Here is an 18,682-nt window from a genome sequence, read left to right as displayed (position 1 = left end):
GTTCCTCAACCCTCTCTACCCCCGTTTCTAAAATGGAGATTGGCGGCACCTTATAATGTTCCTGGCAGAGTTAAATGGATGAAAGTACCCAGAATAGTGCTTGGTGCGTAGTAGCACTATGTGTTGTCATTATTTTGTGCTGCGCTCACCCCCCCCAAGCCTCATCCCTGCTGCCATTTCCTCAGTACCCGTGCCAGGTGGAACTGTTTCAACAGACTGCCACAGGCGCAGTGAAAACACCAGTCCACAGACTAAGTTGAGAGTCCTGTTGATGGATTCTCTGAAGGCTGTGAGTGTTAAGCAGAGACACGCATGATAGACGATGCCTCTTTGTGTCTGTCCGTGTTCCTGTTTAGTGGCTTCATCTCTGGTCATGCCCATTTTTCTCAACTAAAATTTTCAATCCCAGGTCACCCTCCATGCCAGTTTCACAACTCTGAGCAACCATCAGGTGGAAATGACTTTAAAAGGGGAAAGAAGGGGCCTGGCACTGACACTGGGCCCACTGTGTACCAGGCTGTTTTATATATGTCACCATAACTTTTCCCCTTCTCCATTTAACAGATGCAGAAAATAGCAGTCTGAAAGAGAATGTCCTTACTGAAGTCCCCTAGCCAGGAAGCAGCAGGGCCTGGATTGAAACGCAAGCCTGTCTCACCCTAGAGCAAGCCCACATTTTTTTCCCCTGGCGGCGGGCAGCCTGCCTAGTGGTGAGTCAGTGGTGCAGACAAGCACCCAGAAACCTGCCTTTTCTCCTTAGTGGCATGATTGTGTGGATGTGCCATGCCCTAACCATTTCCGTATTGATAAACATTTAGGCTGTTACTGAACTTTGGCTCTTACAAGCATTTGCTGTGGTTACTAACCTTGTACATCTGATTGCATGTGTGTGATAGGATTATCAGTAATATCTTGTTTGAAGTGGAATTGCAGGGTCAAAGGGTCCACGCTTGGGAATGTTGAGAGCCATGGCCACTTGATGTATCTTATTCATTTCTCCGTTGACTTCGGTGTTCATTTTATTCATTTATATGTTGACTGAATTCTGGAACTCTAGTCAGCTGCCAGGCATGGCTGTAGGCTGGAGATCCTACAGGGAAATAGGCCAGAGCACCTGCCCTCTAGGAGCAGATATTCCAGTGAAGCAGATGATGTCAGGTAAAAGATGAGTGGAAGGATAAGTCAGGATAAGGAAATTTCGAGTGACGGAGGTCAGAGGTGGTCAGGGAAGGCTCTCTTGAGGAGATGACATTTGAGCAGAGTCCTGAACAAAGTTAAGGAACTGAACCGTATGAAGATGCTGAAAAGCCGTGGAAAGACCTGAGGAAGAAGCGGAGTGGAGCTGGTGTTCGAAGATTGTCAAGGTGACCAGAGTGGCTGGAGCAGAGCGAGGGGAAGAGAGAAAGCATTATTTAGGAATGAAGCTATCGAGAGGGGCCAGGTTACATAGGGTCTTGTAGGCCACGGGAAGTTACTTGCCGGGTGTAACAGGAAGCCGTTGGAGGGCTGTGAGCAAGGCCCGGCATGTTGAGATGTGTGTTTTATAAACATCTCTATAGTGAACACCCTGAATTAATGACTGTGGTTGCTTGTGGGGATGAAGGTTCTAGACAGATACGGAACAGAGCTGTGAGGACGAGTGTTGAAGACTTCTGCTTTTTTGAGCAATGTGACTGTTGTCTGTGCACAGAAAAGTTAAAGTATTAAAGCAGCGCCAGTTGCTGTGAGGAGAATGGCCTGCAGCTGGGCAGGCGTGGACACAGGTGATGAGGAAGCCCATGTCCCTGCCTGGATGGGAGATGATGGTGACTCAGAAAGAGGGTTCTGTGAGAGGAACCATGAATCAGGGATGACTTAAAAGTTACCCTAAAGGTTTTGGGCTTGACCAACTGGATGAAGGGTGATGCTTTTTCACGAAGATGTGGAGGAGTCCTCTTGGTGGGAAATCGACCAGCTTTGAACCTGCTGACCCTGAGATGCTCGCTGGACATCGAGTAAGGGGCGGCAGTTAGGACAGAAGCCAGGGTTGTAGACTGAAAATTTTTTACTGACTTTTCATTGTGAAATTTTATTTTATTTATTTTCAATTTTTTAAAATGTTTTATTATTTGAGAGAGAGAGTGAGTGGGGGGAGTGGGCAGAGAGAGAGGGACACACAGAAACTGGAGGAGGCTCCGAGCTGTCAGCACAGAGCCTGACTCTGTGGGGCTCAAACTCATGAACCACGAGATCTGACCTGAGCGGAAGTCAAACGCTTAACTGCCTGAGTCACCCAGGTGCCCCTCGGGCGTTTTTAAGGTGGGAGGAACTATAGCAGGTTTGTTTGCCATCAGCAGTGCTAGAGGGAAAATGGACATGGAGACTTAGGAACCTGTCCTCAAGCAGGTAATGGGGGTGGTGCTGACAGTGTACAGGGGAGAGACGGATTGGCCTTGAATCAAAGAGGGGCCAGCTCTTCCTGGTAAAAGAGAGTCATACCATCTGACATTCCCTCTGGATTGTGAAAACTGCTCTTGTTCCTTCTGTGTTGGCAGTTATTGTGCACAGCATAAAAGCTCAAGCAAGGTCTTTGGACTGCAGTCTGGTATTGATGTAAATGGTAGGGCTTCCTTTACGAACCATAATGAAGAACTGGACAGATGGTCGTGATGTTTGTTCTAAGTGGCTGGGGCCAGAGGGAGAGGACGGTGGTGGGCAGTTACAGCAAGGGATGCTGGGGAAGGATGGGGAGCCCCCTGGCAGGAGCAGCTGTGGCACTGCGATTTATAATAACCTATGTGGTCTTTGCCCCTTTTCTGGCTCATAGCACCTAAAACCCTTGGAATTTTGTGCGGTGAGAGCAGAGGTGTCTTTTGTTATGTTAACGAGGTGGTTTTTGGAAAACACTTGGGTAACCTAAAGCTGGGGGCTTGTTGCCAGGGCCCCAACCTTGTAGAGGTTGAAATAGCCGGTCTGACCCTTGGCCTTCTGGAAAGGGAGAAGGGGTGGTTGGAGCTTGAATCAATTGCCAGTGGCCAATGATTTAATCAGTACTGACTTTGTAATGAAGCCTCCATCAAAACCCAAAAGGACCAAAAAAAAAAAAAACCCCAAAAAACCCCAAAAACCAAAACCCAAAAGGATAGGGTGGAGAGAACTTCCAGGTTTTAGGGCATGCGGAGATTTGGGGAGAGTGGGGCCCCTGGAGAAGGCCTGGTAGCTCCCACCCTTCCCCATACCTTGCCTGTGTGTCTCATCCATCTTCCTGTTCCTGAGTTTTATTCTGGTTTATAATAATTACTGATTTACAATAACCAGGAATCCAGTAAGTAAAATGTTTTTCTTGGAGTTCTGTGAGCTGCTATAGCAGATGACTTGAACTCAAGGGGGTGTTTGTTGGAACCTGTGCTCTGTAGCTGATTGGTCCAGAAGCACAGATGATAACCTGGACTTGCCACTGGCTTCTGAAGGTTGTGCGGGGGTGGGGGGTGCGGTCTTGTAGGACTGAGCTCTTAATCTCTGGAATCTGATGCTGTCTCCAGGAAGACAGTGTCAGAATTGAGTTGAAGTATAGGACATCCAGCTGGTGTCTGAATTGCTGGGGGGGGGGGGTACCCACAGACTGGAATTGGGTGCGGGGTCATTAGCAGCCAGGGTGGGGTGGGAGGAGGCTGAAGGGGGTTGTGGAGCCTGAAGAGCCCCCAAGGTGAGGCCTGTGGGTGTATTAACACAGTGGAACACTATTCTGCAATGAAAAAGAGTGAGCGGCATGGATGGATCTCATAGCCACCGTGCAGACTCTAAGAAATCAGTCCACACTAGCATGTAGAGCAGGGCTGCTTTCAAAGTTGGGCAAAAGAGGTCAGGACGGTGGTTACTGGGGATGGAGTTGGGTATTGGCTGGGAGGAATATGAGAACCTTTAGAGGGCTGGAAACGTCTAGCTTGATCTGAGTGGTGGCTGCTCCGGTGAATAAATTGGTAAAAATTCAATGAGACTGCATTTAAAATGTATGTGTTTTAAAAACATAAAATAAAATATGTGTGATTTACGTAAAATGGATCTCCATAAAAGAAGAAATGAGCCGAGCCAAAAAGCTAGACTTTGACAGAAGGGCAGGTGGGAGCCACAGAAGTTTGAGCCAGGGCTAGGTCCAGGGACGTGTGAATGTTGGGAGAGTCCTCAGGGTCCCGGGATGCAGGTGCATGGAAGGAGAGAGGCCAGAATCTGCCTCAGCCTCAGCTCCTGACCGGCTTTCTAACTGCCACCCCTCTCTGGGCCCTCTTTTCCCCAACCAGCCCTCTCATGGGAGTGGAGGTAAAACAGGAGAGAAGCCCAGAGCATGTGAGACTGAGCTCCCTGGGGACAGACATCTGATTCGTGCCTGTGGCCCTACCAGCCCCTGATAGAAGTGCTGATTTTGTGAGGGGGAGTGCAGAAGCTGCCGGAAGGGGGGGTCTCAGGACCCATGCCCCACATTGGGAAATGGGTGAAAGTAGCGGGGCAAATCCAAGATACTTGAGAACGGGATCGCTCACGTGTCCTCTTAGTTTCTTAGTGAAAAGCCACTTCTAACCAGTTCCTGCCTTGTCACAGTGAAAACCACCTTAGCTGGAGGTGAGGAATTTGGGCCCCCCAGGCGTTCAGGGTTTTCATTCAGTGATATTCACTGAGGCCCTGCATGTGCCAGCCCTTGACATTGAAGACACGGTAGAGAACAGAAATGAAAATACGGTATTAATCATCCCTGAGCTGCTCAATGGGCCCGTTGGCTAAGTGCTGGGGCTCTGGAGCCAGGCTCCCTGGGTCAGAGCCCAGCTCCCCCTTCTCTACTGTGGCTTTGGACAGGTTTCTTAAATCTCTCTCTGCCTCAGTTACTTTTTATGTAAAACGGGACCACACAATACCCACTTTGCCTCCTTTTTAGAGATTTTGTGCGGTCGTTTGGCAGGGGATCTGGCTGTAACACTGCAAGGAGGGCTTCCTGCAGGGGGAGGGTGTTGGAGATGTCTTCAGAGGTCCCATCCAGTTCCTGTCTCCTCTACTGCCAAGTGGGCTGGTGTCCAGAGGAAGGGGAATTCGTGGCAGTGGGTGGTGCAAGCCCCAGTTTAGCTCCCGGAGCCGAGGGATGAGGCTAACTATGGCTTTGCAGGGAAATCCGAAGATAGCTCAGCAGAGAAGGATGACTCCCAGCCGGGCTTCCCCGCAGAGCGAAGGAAGCGAGGGTGAATCAGCCTCTCAAAGTGGAATGGAGCCGTTGAGGGAAGTGATGGGAAGTGAAACCTCCAAGAGGTCCAAGGCCACTCGGCCTCTGACTCACCTCAGGCAGGGCAGAGGGAGGGCTCAGCCACAGGGCAGGGCAAGCTGGGTGTGAATCTGGGCCCTGTGGCCAGACCTCCAGCCTCTAGACGTGGCCCTTCCTGCAAGCTCAGTTTCTGTATCTCTACAACGGGGTGGGAAGGGTTTGGTCGAGGTGATTTACAGGAGGGAAGCACACAGTAGGGCCTCCAGAACTGCTAGCCCCTCCCCCTTTCCTGTCTGAGTCTTAAGCAGATAATGAAATGAGTATGTTGGGATAGTTTGGGGTTCTTGTTAGTCTCCTGACCGGTGAGTCGTCATCTAGGTCCTGGCGAGATGAGTAGGGGAGGGAGGGCGGCAGGAAAAAGAAAAAGAGCAGCCATGCACCACATCTGAAAAATCAATAGCGAAAATAAAAATGATGAACTGTCTCTCGTGTATCTGGTTCTTACTAAATGCCTGCCCGTCTGTGCCAGTCCCTGTTTTCATCTTCACAGCAGTTCCGTGGGAAGGTGGACCCATTCTAGAAGTGAGGTAAAATGTTCAGAGAGGTGAAGCCACTTGCCCAAAGTCACACAGGTAGTGGATGGCAGAGCTAGGCTTTGGACCCTGAACCAAATCCTGGAATTGAAGCCTTTGCTCTTAGCCTCAGATCTGTGGGGGTGGGGGTTATTGAGGACCCACAGACCTGGGAGGGCACTTAGAGGAGGGGTCTGTTTTATAGACAGGGAAACTAAGGTTCAGGCCAGACAGGGGCCTTCCACTGGATGACCTGCCTGTTGGGAGTGTACATATGTTCAGAAAGAAACAGCAACTTCTTCTGGCTTTGTTTAACATTTATTACAAAGTTAAGAGCAGAGACTGGTGAGTTGTGCCCCCCACCCGCCTTCTCCCCACCAGATCCTCTGCAGCTCTGGAAAACTGTGTTCTCCTTGCTCTCCCGCCAGAGGGCGCTGCTTCTTCTCAGCCTCAGGCCTGGTTCCTTCAGCTCCCTTATCCAGCGGTAACTGAGGCATCCCAGGATCCTGGACTCTGGGCCCCCCACCCCCACCCCCGGTCCCCTCCTCCTCTGGGACCCAGAAGTCTCACCCCCCCAGGCACCTCCCTTTCTAACTGAAAGCTGGAGGTCATCCGTAGCAGCATAGTGAGGATGTTTTGTCGAGGGTATGTAGGGTAGTAGTGACCATTTTCCCGTTGGGGGTAGGGGGTGGGCGTGTGTGTGTGGCCACGGCCCTTCTCCTTGAGCCAGTGTCTCCTCCAGCAGCCATCCGTGAGCGAGCCCATCCAAAGGTGGGGCCCCCTTCGGTCCTTGCACTCGAGGTGCTTTATTCGTAGGGCTGGGTCAGGAGTAGCAGGGACAATGTCCTCGACCTCAATCCTGGGGAAAGTAGCTTGGTTCTTCCTCCATGGGTCCTGGGGAGACAAATAGAGACATGGCTAGACAGGCAGGCCAGAAACCAGAGGGAGAGCAACAGCAGGGACACTGAGGTGGAGACAGACACCAGTGGACAGAGGAGGAAGGAAGAGGGTGGGTGTACCTGCCACCAAGAGACTGGGCATTTGCGCAGAGACTGAGAGCATGCCCAGAGACAGGCAGGCAGACCAAGCAAAGAAAGAGGGAGGAGATATTGAGGGTCAGCAAAGAGAAGGACTATCTCCTTCCTTTCCTGCTAGTCCAGCCCCAAACTTGAGTCCTGTCTTCCAAACAGCAGAAGAGAAAGGGTAGCCTTGTCCCCAAGACCATCCCCTGCCCCTTAGCCCCATGGGGCGCTATCCACAGGCACCATTTCTCCAGAATGTTCTGCCTGAGTCCAGCCCCCTCACCAGCTACGTGGCCTCCTGGCTTGGTTCTGGAAGCTGCTGCGGCCCCAGGGCATTGCTAAGCAGCTCAGTCAGGGTGTCCAGCTTCCGGGCCAGTGCATCCATCCGCTTCTCCAGGGCCTGATGGGAGCTGCTCAGACCCAGCTGCAGGTCACACAGGATCATGTGCATCTGGGCAGAGCGGGTCAGAGGTATCAGTGGGTGAGGTAGACTTCCCCTTATCCCAGCTACTTGGCTCAGTGCTTTCCCTACATGGTTTAAAACACTCTTTAAAAGCGCGGGGAGTGAGAATTCTGTTCCCATTTTTACAGCTATGCAAACAGGCCTAGAGCAGTTAAAATGACATGCCCAAGGCAGCACCTAGAATAAGGCTTAGTACGTAGAAGGTAGGTGCTCACTAAACATTTGTGGAATTGATGAATGACTTCAGAATGCACGTAGCTTTTTCATTACCTTCTCGGATGAGGATTCACAGCTTCATCCTTGAGGGTGTGTGAGCTTTCTATGAGAATTCTTGAATTCTATGTTTTTTGGCCGGATAATCTTCAGAAATTATGACCTGCCAATTCTGGCAGATCTAGGCCACCACCTCCTCACTGAGACCTGCCATGCAGTTTAGGGGCCTGCATCTGTGACTGTGTTTACCATGGCATTGGCACCAAGGGTCACTGTTTGAATTGTCTCGGGCTAATGAGAAAAAGCAAAGGCCACCGGATAAGCAAAAGGCGCTGTGAGCCAAGCCAAGGGATGTGACATCACCACCCCAATCACTGGCCGAATCAGGTGGCCCCAGCAGAAGAATGGCAAGTGGAGTCTGCCTTGGCCAGGCCAGCGTGCCCAGGGCAGAAGCACCCGTGGCCCTGGGCCCCTCTTTACAATCACAGCAGAGACTGACTTCCCTGAAATGATGGCATCGGTCTGTGTCCGTGTTAATTTGCATTTTATTGGTTTTGCCATGTATGTTTGAATTTGGCTCGTATGTTTGCTTTGGTTTTATTGTTGTCTAAGAGAGAAGGAATGTTATCTGTCCACATGTAACATGACAATAAAAATGATTTAAAACTAAATGCTGGAGTTCTTACACGATTTAAGTTTAAAAGGGATCTGTCCCCTACATGAGTTTAAGAAACTACTGAATCATTCACTCAACCACAAACCTTTGTCAAGTGCGTGTGTGTGCCAGACCCCTGCCGGTGTTCTGTATGCCGGGACCAGATTTCCCTACCAGTGCCGTGGCCCCGAACTCCCTTTTCTTCCAGACCCCTCCCACCGGGCCCTGGTACCTTGGAGATGTCCACCATGGAGTTCACTTGCTCCCGGAGCTTTCTGTGTTTCAGCCGCACCTGGCGGAACCTGTGGGAAGAGGTGCGAGGTTAGAAGTGACCCTTGCTCAGGGATGGATAAGGGGAGAAGAGACTCACAGAGATACGGAGCAGTGGGGAAGGGTTTCCAGAGAGCTGCACCCATGAGCCCATCTTCCAGGTAGAGACCCAGGTATCCTGACCCACATGTGGAGTGGCACGGACCCACAGACACTGAGACGTGCAAGATGAATCATCAGAGTCACTATGAGGTCTAGGTGGACATCGGTGAGACCGCACATGTGTGTCCTGACCCGGGCACGCACTCACGCTCGCTCACACACACTATGCAGAATGGAGGAGATGTGCACAGAGAGGCCCTCACCTGTTGATGGCAGCCAGCAGCCTGCGCTGGTGCCTTCGGGCAGCTCCACGCTCCTTCCTCCGTGTGTGTTTATAGAACATCCAGGCCTCTTGCAGCACTCGGGCAGCTGATTCCTTCATCTGAGGGTGGGCAAGGTGTCAGCGGAGACACCCCTAGGGCTCTGGGAAAGGGGCTGGGGCCTGGACTCCCTGGTCTGAGGGAAGGGAGGGTTGGAGGCTGGGGCAGGAGGAGATGGGTAGGGACTCCTGGGTCTGAGGGAGGCGTGTGCTGTGGGTGCCATGTGCCCATCCTTACCTCTTTGGCATATTGGATGTCCATCATGAAGTTGTGCACGTGCTTCTCTGCTTTATTAAACTCCAGCTTCCGGGCCACCACGGCCACCAGCAGGGCTGTGCAGCAGACCCCCTGTGGGCACAGCAGACGCGATGACAGGAGGCCTCTGGGGCTCCTGTGCCACCAAACTCTCTCCTCGAACCCTCACAACAGTCACAGAAGGCAGGCAAGACCACCCCTAGTTGACAGGCGAGCGGGCCCAGGGAGAACCACAGTCCCACAGCTGTGAGGGGTAGAGCTTAGGATCACAAGTCACATGTCTGAGTCCCACTCGTGTGTAGCATTCATACCACCAGAACGTCCTCTTTCGTTAAGGGCGTGACTGGAGAAGGAGAGATTCTGGGCGAGGGGCAGTCCCCACCACTGCCTCCCCATTGCTCTCACCCAGTTGACAATCAGATCACTGAGGGTATCCCTCAACCTCCTCCCACCCCTGTGGCTCCTGCCCACTCCTGGCCACGTCCCTTCCCTCCTGGACCATCTCCAGCCTCCCCTCTCCTGACCTTGACCTCAGGGAGATCTAACAATTATGACCCTGCCCCCTTACCCTAATCTAGGCTCCCCCTGCCCCAAACTTCTTAGCCTGGCTTTCAGAGCCTTTCAAGGTCTAGGCTTTGCCTCCAGACAACTCAGCCTGGCCTCATTGTGCCTCAGCTGCCTGAGCGCTTTGGTCCGTAGGCTTCTCCCTTCTCCCAAGGCCTCTGACCCATCAGCTGCTCAGTGGCACCTGCTGTGCTTCCTTACAATAAATTTTCTTCTGGAGCCTTCCTCTTCCCCAAGCTGTATCTCAGCTCACAAAACCTCTGAACAATTTACTTGTTGGCAAACATCGGTTCCCCGACTGCTTGTATTCAAAGCCCAGCTCTGGGCACGTTCCTTGATCTCTCAGTGTCTCACTTTCTTCCTGTGAAATGGGCACGCCCTCACAGTATGACCCTGTGGATTCCTTAAGTTAACACCTGGAAAGTGTTCAGAGCAGAGACTGGCACAGAGTATGTGCTCAGTAAAGTTGGCTATGATTATTCCATTATGCTGGCGAACCTCTCAGCCAGGAGTTGGGCTGTAAGCTCTAGTGCAAATTGCCTGATCTTTCTAGGTCTCTCCTTGACCAAGGTTTCTCCTTGTGTCAAATGAGGGAGGAGGTCCCAGGCAGCCCTGAGGGTTCCTGACCTTTTGGGAGTGTTTCCTTGGTTGAACCTCTACCCCTCTTTGCTGGTCCCAAAGACTCACCCCTGGGGAGGGGATCACACTTAACTATCACCCCATCCATCACCAGTGGGCCCAGGGCTTGGAGATGCAGCATGTCCTTTCTGAGACAATATCAGGGCTGGGGGCTGGCAGCCCAAGTCCCTGAGGGTGGGAGGAGCCATATCTCATGAGGAGGTGAAGGCCAAGGCCTTGAGTGTTGGGTCCTGGATGGGGCTAGGGACCAGGTGGGGGGAACTAGATGCCTGGGTCTATGAAAGAAAGCTGGTAGATGTCAGGATTCAGGAGGAGGCTAGCTCTGGGGACCCTTTGCCTCATCCTTGAGAACAGAGGAGCTAGGGTGGGGACAGCTGGATGCTTGGGACTAGTTAACAAATAACAGCCCTCTCACCCCCACCCCCTAACCCATATACTGAACGTTTCCTACGTGCTCGGTGCTGTCTGACACCCTTTATGTGGTTTAATTAATTTAATCTCAGGAACCCCATGAGGAATATGCTAATATCAGCATGTTCATTTTATAGATGAAGAAACTAGGAGATTATAAGGCTTGATCCCTGCTTTGAAGTGGCAGAAACAGGATTTGAACCCAGGCAGCCTGACCCTACAGGCATGCTTTTGATGAATCTATAGCCTTAATGGAGGCTGGAGACTGGGTTCCTGAATCCTGGAGGAGCCTAGCACTGGGAAATCAGGTGTCTGTGTCCTAGACAGTTGAGAGGGTAGGGGTGTGAGGGGCAGGGTGCCTGAGCCTTCATGAGGCTCAGGGCTGGATTCCTGGATTCCGGAAGGAAATAGGGCTGGGAAGTCAGGGGCCTATTTTCTTGAGGACGGTGAAGCCTAGGGTCCTAGGTTCCAAAGAGAGCAAGGACGTATGGGATGGATTCCTGGGTTTTGTAAGGAAATGGGGCAGTGGGTGTCCGGACACCCAAGTTTCTCGGGAGTGTCCTTGAATGCCTTTGTTGGCTCCATGATTTCTTGGGGCCCAGAGGATGAGCAATTTGGGACAGGGGTAGGGTCCCTGAGGAGGCTGTACTCACCATGACTCCAGTGCAGAGGCAGACAATCTTGCCCCACATGGTGCCTGGCACCACGTCCCCATAGCCAATGGTCAGGAATGTGATGGGGATCAGCCACAGTGTGTCTGAAAGGTGTCCGGTGGCATTAACAGCCTGCCTGTGGGGAAAGAGGAGTTAGTTCTGAAACCTCACCCCAGGGGTTTCCATGATGTCTGATACTCTCCTTCCTAACACACCTACAGTTCCCAGAAACAGAGAAAAAGTCAGTAAGTTCTGGGCTTTGGAGAGCCTGCCCGGCTTCCTCTCTGCTGTGTGAGCTGGGCAAGAGAGGCTCAGCCACTCTGGGCTATGGAATTTGAACCTGGATCCAACCAATTCCAAAGCCTGTTTGGTTTTAGCTAGGTTACCAGGACTGCTGCTTTCAGAGTGTATTGTTGGAGGGTTGAGAGGGGGCAGAAACCCAGCCCAAAGTCCACTTGTCCACCCTGACAGTGATCCCATCTACCCGGAGGAAGGGGAGCCTTTTTCTTAAAGAAAGAAAAAAAATTTACATATCTATATCTATCTATCTATCTATCTATCTATCTATCTATCTATCTATCTATGGTAATCTACACCAATGTGGGGCTCAAACTCACAACCCCAAGATCAAGAGTCTCATGCTCCACCTATAGAGCCAGCCAGGCACCCCAGGGGCCCCTTTTTCTAATGTCTACAAAGATGTTGTATGGCCTATGGGTGGCCCCATCAAGACTAAAAAGGCAGGACCCTGTCCTCCCTTCCCCTCACTTCACAGAAGGAGACATTTAGTTCCAGCCATGGAAGGGATTGAAGATCCTGATTTGTCTAACTCAAGCCCACAGACCACTTGCATCGGGGTCAGCAGGGAAAGCTTCATTCATGATGCCCCTAGACCCATCACAGCCACTACTCTCTGGAGGCAGGGACTGAATTTACACTGTTAATTCCCACTCCCTTCATCCAGAAGGACATTCAAGTTTGAGGACTTCTGTCTTGGGATTTAGAAATTTGACCCCCTCCCCACCCTCCCATTTTTCAAATGAGAAACATGGTGGGAGGAAAACAGATTCTGCAGGATGAAGGAGTTGAAAATCATGAAAGATTAGAATTGCTGGGGAGACTTGAAAGACAGTGGGATTTGACACCCATTTTACAGATGAAGGAACAGAGGGTCAGAGAGGAAGGATCTAAAGCCAGTGCTTGTCATTCCCTGCCTCTTTTCAAGAATCCTTTGCCAGAGGTACTGAACCAGAGGTTCCCAAACTTGAGCAGGGATCAGAATCACCTGTTAAAACAGATTGCTTGGCCCCACCCACCAGAGTTTTAATTTGGTAGGTCTGGGTAGGGCTTGAGAATTTGGATTTGCAGCAAGTTCCCAGGCGATGCTGCTGGTCCGGGAACCACACTTTAAGAAACACCGACTAAGATTACCTTCGCTTTCTTTATCTGTAAGAGAGAGAAACTGAGGCCCTGAAAGGCTACGGGCCCAGCATCCAGTCTGTCCAGCAGGCAGCCTGGAATCCTGTATCCATTCCCGGCAGGGAATTTCCTTCCAGAGCAGCCCCAAATCACCCCCTGTCCCAGGATCACAGGGAGTGCCCACAGAGCATCTCTGTGCTAATTCGGAAGAGGTGTCACTGACCTCCAACCGGGCAGTGGCAACCCTTGGCCAGGCGCCAGAGACTGAATAGATGCCTGGAAACCTGAGACAGGGCAGGTGTGGGAGTGGGAAGGGAAGGGCTTGCTAGGGCCTGTGTGTGTCTGGGGAGACTGGAAGTGGTCAGTTGGTTCCTCCCACCCCAGTGGATGAGTGTGGACAAACAGCTTTCTCCTCCGCTTTGCCCCCAAGGGGCCCAAGCTGTACCGCCATCCAGGGAAGCTGTGGCTGTAAGCGGCTCCCTCGGATGCTCCAGGTACCCCGACCCTCCACCCCCAGTACCCTCACCTCTCGGCCACCGACAGCACCCAGGCGGTGGTGAGCCAGAGGCCAAGCGTGAGGCAGAGCAGCAGGCGACCGGGGTGCGTGTTCATGTACAGCTTGGCCACGAACCAGTGGCGGAAGCGGACCTGGTTGAGGGCGCCGATGCTGCGGTAGGACGCGTTGAGCAAGACGCCGCTGCGCAGGAGGACGGCGCGGGGCACCAGGTAGAGGCGCAGCAGCATGGCCAGCGACAGCAGCGCCTCCCCCTCATCCAGGAAGCCCGGCCAGGACTGCGTCGCCGCGGACCGGGACCCTAAACCCTGAGCGCACCGCGGACCCCGCACCGGAGCTGGGTGCAGAGCGCACACGGCCAGCTCCAGCACGATCTGCGCCGCCTGCCGCCCGGTCAGCGCCACGCGCCAGTCCCGGAGCCCGTTGTCGGTCATGAACAACTGCGGGGAGGGGACAGAGTGGGGAGGCAGGGGGTCACACGAAGGTCAAGAGGCCGCCTGCCTGTCTGCGTCTGCCTGCGTCCGAAGATAAGGGAGACGCGCCCACCGGGGCCGGGGCCCTGGGTGCGGGGGAAGGGGGGGAGGGAGGCAGCACAGGTCGGGCAGGTGGGACTGGGGAGGGTGGGGAAGGAGTGGGACAGGATCTGAGGAGGGCGTCTCTGCACCTTTTCCCACCCCCACCCCCAGTTTCAGCCCACTTCCAGAACTTTCTGTGTGCCCCACATTGTTCTATATATGGAAGATACAGGTGAGGAAAACAGAAACCCCTGCCTCCCTGGAGCTTACAGTTCACATCCACGGAGCCCTCTCCACCTCCTGCTTCTGGGGACACGGGTAGTAACTAACTGTAAACCGCACACCATTAGCAATGGCTATAGGTGACATTTTACAGGGCACTTTGGACGTGGCAGGCACTACTCTGTCTCCTTTCCATGTTATGACTCAGGGAATGCTCACAACACAGTGAGATTGAAAGCATTATGAGGCCCATTTTACAGATGCAGAAACTGAGGCCCAGGTCCCCCAGGTGTAGCAGCACAGCTGAGCTATAAATCGAGGCCATTTCACCTTTTGAATGACTGCTGTTAATGATAATACGTACTTTTTACTGAGTGGGCATCACAGGGGGAATTATTACATATGGCCAATAACCCCCATTTTATAGGGTAAAGGGGGAAGGGATAGAGGCAACAGGATCCTGGGATGTGGGGGGTGGGATGAGGGGAGAGGGGTGGAGAGTTGAGTGTCTGGATGAGATATGAGATGGGAGGGGGGCGACGGGTGGAAAGATACCCCACCCACCCCCCACCGGGTCTAGAGGGTAATTGTCAGAGAGGTGGGGAGCTCAGGAGTAGGGAGGGACCTTCAGGCACAAAGCCTGGAATGGTGGGGCCTCAAGGATGGAGGACAGAGATCTGGGGGGGGGGGGGGCTGGGCCTGGAGTGGGGGTGCCTGGGGGTGAGAGTTCTCAGCACCCCAGGGCTGCAAATGGAGCACGGGACTGGGTTGCTCCAGGAGGCTCTGTCTGTCTGTCTGTGGTTATTCTCATCTCGGTGGGTGAGGCTGTGGACAAATCTTAGGGTGGAGAAACCTCATTACTCAGACCAGGAGGAGGAGTGTGGAAAGTGTGAGCCGACAGGGTGTGGTGGGGGCTGGGGGGGAGCAAGGAAGGGGCCCCCGGGGTGGGGCCCGCCCTACCTGGACCTCTTTGGCGTGAAATACCACGATAAGACAAAGAAGCAAGAAGGTGGAAATGCTGATCATGCATTTAACCAGGAACAGGTAGAGCGCCCACTGTTGGGAGGGATAGAAAATGGGGTAAGATTCCAGGCCCCCTCTACCTTCCTCCCCAATGCCATCCCTTCTCAGTTCCCAATTTCCTGGCCTCCTCCGCCCATCCCCCTGCCTGTCTCCCCCCTTCCCTCCCCTCCCCCCACAAAACCTGGTTCTACCTGATGTCTCGGTTTGGGGGAACTCTCAAAACCATCATAGGGTCCCCAGGGAGAGTGCCCTTTTCCTTCCCAGCCCGACAGCCTCCTCTTCAGCCACTCTCCTAGGACCCACACCTGAGGGGGGACCTTGCAATCCCTTTTAAATTCCCCCAACCCCTTCCCCATCAAAAAACTGTTCCTCAAGTGTGGGGTGGGGGTGGGGTCTAGAAACACACACCTGGCCTTTAGGAAGTTCCCCCCTCTTCCCTTCTCACACAGCTGGTCCTGCCCTAGAAAGCAACCTGCCCTAGAAGGTTCTACCGTCTTCTCTGTTCCCCCAAGGAGCCTAGAGATTATCTCTCAGTACCCAAGGGGTAAATGGCACCCCCCTCCATCCAGGGCACTGGGTCCCTGAGACCCCAGCCCCAGCTCTGAGGAAGGCCACTGAGTCCTGTCCCCTGCGTCTCCTTCCCATTGCTCTCTCTCCTGGCTCTAAGCCCAGGGCAGATCTGGCCGGAAGCACATGGCCTCCAGAAACCACGGAGAGATTTTTTTTCCCCCCTCTCTTTGTGTGGCAATACCTTGGAGAGATCTAGAATTCTTGAAGGAGGGATTTAGGCGGGACTGGGATTGCTGGATACCATAGCAGGAGTGGGGAGGGGTCCCCACCTGAGGAGTGTTGTTAGTGGGGAGGGGACCACCTGGGCTCCCACGCTGAGCTTAGCACCTACTTCCCCTCTCAGATGGCTGCTGGCTCCCCTGGGGCCAGGGCCCCACCTTCTGTGCAGGGGAAGAGGGCCAGTTTCCCGCCCCAGGGGGCCTGCCCCCCCACCCCTCCCAGAACAATGGTGCTGTTGTTCCTAGCCCTCCCCTACCCCTTCATCCTGCTAAGTCTCCCTAATTCCCTTGTCTCTTTCTTCAGTGTGTCTCAGACTCCAGTAGACACACCCCCTGCCCACACAGCACCCCACTTCTCTGGTGGCCCTCTCTACTTTGCCGGTTTCTCTTCCCCCAAATCCCTGACTCAGTCTCTGGGGATGCTTCTGCTTCTATCTCTATTTGTGTTTGAGGGCCTCTGGTTCTGCCAGGCTTTCCATCTCCCTGTGTGCAGCTCACTTGGGGAGCTCTCGCTGTCTCTCTGTGTGACTGTACTTCTGTCTCTCACTGCATCTCTGTCTCTGTCTCCTACCGCCTTTGTCTCTCTGTGTATCTCAGTCTCTCTGTGTCTCTGTCGCTCAGTGGCAGCCTCTCTGTGCCTCTCTCCGCCCCTCCCCCTGCTCATATCTCCATCTTGTTCCCTGCACCTGTTCTCCTCCAGCCCCTCCCTCCCCCAGCAGGTGTCCGGGGCCCTGCAAAATGAGCCCATAAGATTGAGATGGAGGTGGGGGGCAGGGATGGATGTTGTCAAGGCACAAGTGGAAAGGGGGCTGAGGAGGACCCTTAGGGCCGCGTATCTGAACCCTCACCCCCAGTCTACAGATGGGGAGACTGAGGCTCAGGAAGCCACAGCACCTTCTCCAGAGTCCAACTGCCACAGGCAGCAGCCTGGCAGGCAGCAGAGGGAAGGAAGAAATGAGAGGTGAGAAGGTGGAGGGAGGGAGTGGGGTAGGAAAGACCCCCCTGTCCTTTCCCATCTGTGGAGCTCACGTCCTCACCTCCCCTGCTGGGCGGGGTGCTGAAGCGTGGGAGCGGCGGGTAGGCTCTGGCCATGCTTCCTGTTGGCATGGGCTTCGGTGGCCCCACCCCCTCTGTCCCCGCTGCCCTGGCCTCAGCTGCCCGGCCAGAGGAAGCCAGCCTGCTCTCACCCTGCATGTGGCTCCTGATCCCTTCGGAACTGCCCTCCTCCCCTGCCCCCAAATCCAAGCCTGAGCCTCCCTCCTCCAGGAATCACCCCAACCCGGTCCTCAAGTCAGTCCCCCCCAGCCAGCCCAGTTCCACATCCCTTACCCCAGACAGTTCTCCAACCCCTCCTTTCCGGTTAAGCAATTCTGTTCTGTCCTCAATCCACGGATCCTGACCCCTGTCCTCCATCTGCCCCATCACTGCCCAGACCCGGGCTGGAATGCGCCCAGAGCCTGCTCAGACCTGTCCTGGCCCCACCTGTCCTTTTCCTTCCTACTCACACTATCCTCGGTCGGGCCCCCTTCCCACAAAGGCGCTCTAAGCCTCGTTCTTCAGACCCAGAAGCTTGGGTTCCCAGCCTCCTCCCCTGGGACCTACGAGTCCAGGCTTCTGCACACCTACTTCTCCACTATGTCTCAGACTAAATAGCAGGTAGACTGTGGGGAGGTTGGGAATGACAGACATGCGGAGGGGCAGGGGTGGTTTTCTGTTTCCCACCCCCACCCCAGCCAGTTTCTTGGGCTCTCAGCCCTTTGCAGCCAAGCCACTAGGTAAAGGTTAGACTTTAGATAAGGACCAAGGAGCCGCCGCCTACTGGAAGAAGTTCGTTTTTCTCCCCACCCTCCCTTCACTGACCCTGAGGCTATCTCTCCTCTAATGGGCTCTTGGGAGACTGGAGGATCTGATCAGCCGCCCCCTGGCCTCCAGGGGTCCTGGACCTCCAGCTGTCCAATTGCAAACCTTCAAATACTGAGACACTGTGACCCCTCTTCCCTTCCTTTTGCAGAGAGAGCCCTGAGCATTTACCTCCCCTGGGCCCTAGGAGTCCGGCCCCCCAGCCCCCTCCTCCCTCACACCCAGGAGTCTGGGACTTCCGCCGCCTCCTCAGACCCAGAAGCACAGACCCCCTCACCCCTCCTCCCTCAGACTTAGGGCTCCGGACCCTCAGCGGCTCCTCTCTCAGACCCAGGGGTCCAGGTCTCCTCGCTCCTCCTCCTTCAGGCCCAGGAGTCTCTCCCCCCAGCCCCTCCTCCCTCAGCCCCCAGCCTCCCAGGACCCAGGATAAGAGTTCCACTCACCGGGCACCCTCCAAACCATAGCATCTCCGCGTGCAGCACCATGAGTCCGATGCCAGTTCCCGCCAGTGCCAGTGCCCAGCCAGCCAGCCACTTCTCCTGCTCCAGCAGCCGCTTTCGCCGCTGTAGGGCCCCCAGGCCTGGCACCAGCTCCCCGCCCATGGCCCCTGCGGTCTTGGGGCTCAGCCAGCTTCCTGCCCAGGGTCCCCCACCTCGCAGCACACAAAGGGCAGCCACTGTGGCTTGCAGGTCCTCAGTCTGCTCTGCTCCTCGCTCTGGGGCTCTTGCTTTGAGGCACGGAGGGAGTCTGTGCCCTCTGGGGGTGGTGACGGTTGGGCAGGGCGGGGAGGGACTGGCGTGGCCCTTGGGCAGAGGGGAGGCTCCCCAACCTCCCTTCTCGGTCTAAGGAGGGACCGGGGTGTGTCTCGGGGCAGAGCAAGGAAGAGGCGTGCATCCACGTGGATAAAGACACATGCTTCTGGGACACAATAGGTTTTGTCACACACAACGGTCTGCGCCCTGTAACACACACCTTCAC

At 54.2% G+C, this 18,682-nt stretch overlaps 1 protein-coding gene across 1 annotated transcript; it reads right to left on the bottom strand.

Moving 5' to 3' along the window:
• Positions 1 to 6,334: 6,334 nt before the first annotated feature.
• Positions 6,335 to 18,682, bottom strand: KCNN4 (potassium calcium-activated channel subfamily N member 4). The gene is made up of 9 exons (XM_042968200.1): positions 18,148 to 18,682; positions 14,994 to 15,089; positions 13,309 to 13,736; positions 11,364 to 11,499; positions 9,079 to 9,189; positions 8,785 to 8,903; positions 8,382 to 8,451; positions 7,102 to 7,269; positions 6,335 to 6,690 (listed from the first exon to the last, which is right to left on the bottom strand). Exons 1-8 carry the CDS (start codon positions 18,304 to 18,306, stop codon positions 7,105 to 7,107), a joined length of 1,284 nt encoding a protein of 427 aa, XP_042824134.1. The 5' UTR covers positions 18,307 to 18,682; the 3' UTR covers positions 6,335 to 6,690; positions 7,102 to 7,104.

This window comes from Panthera tigris, chromosome E2, assembly GCF_018350195.1.
Source record: "Panthera tigris isolate Pti1 chromosome E2, P.tigris_Pti1_mat1.1, whole genome shotgun sequence".
In the NCBI taxonomy this organism is placed as follows: domain Eukaryota; kingdom Metazoa; phylum Chordata; class Mammalia; order Carnivora; family Felidae; genus Panthera; species Panthera tigris.
This window is presented reverse-complemented; position numbering and strand designations above follow the sequence as displayed.

Coding starts and splice junctions, on each gene's coding strand:
- KCNN4 (XM_042968200.1), bottom strand. CDS start 18,306: ATGGGCGGGGAGCTGGTGCCAGGCCTGGGGGCCCTACAGCGGCGAAAG. Junction 9,190..11,363: donor GCCTCTGCACTGGAGTCATG/GTGAGTACAGCC, acceptor CTGTGCCCACAG/GGGGTCTGCTGCACAGCCCT. Junction 7,270..8,381: donor CCATGGTGGACATCTCCAAG/GTACCAGGGCCC, acceptor CGCTCTGCCCAG/ATGCACATGATCCTGTGTGA.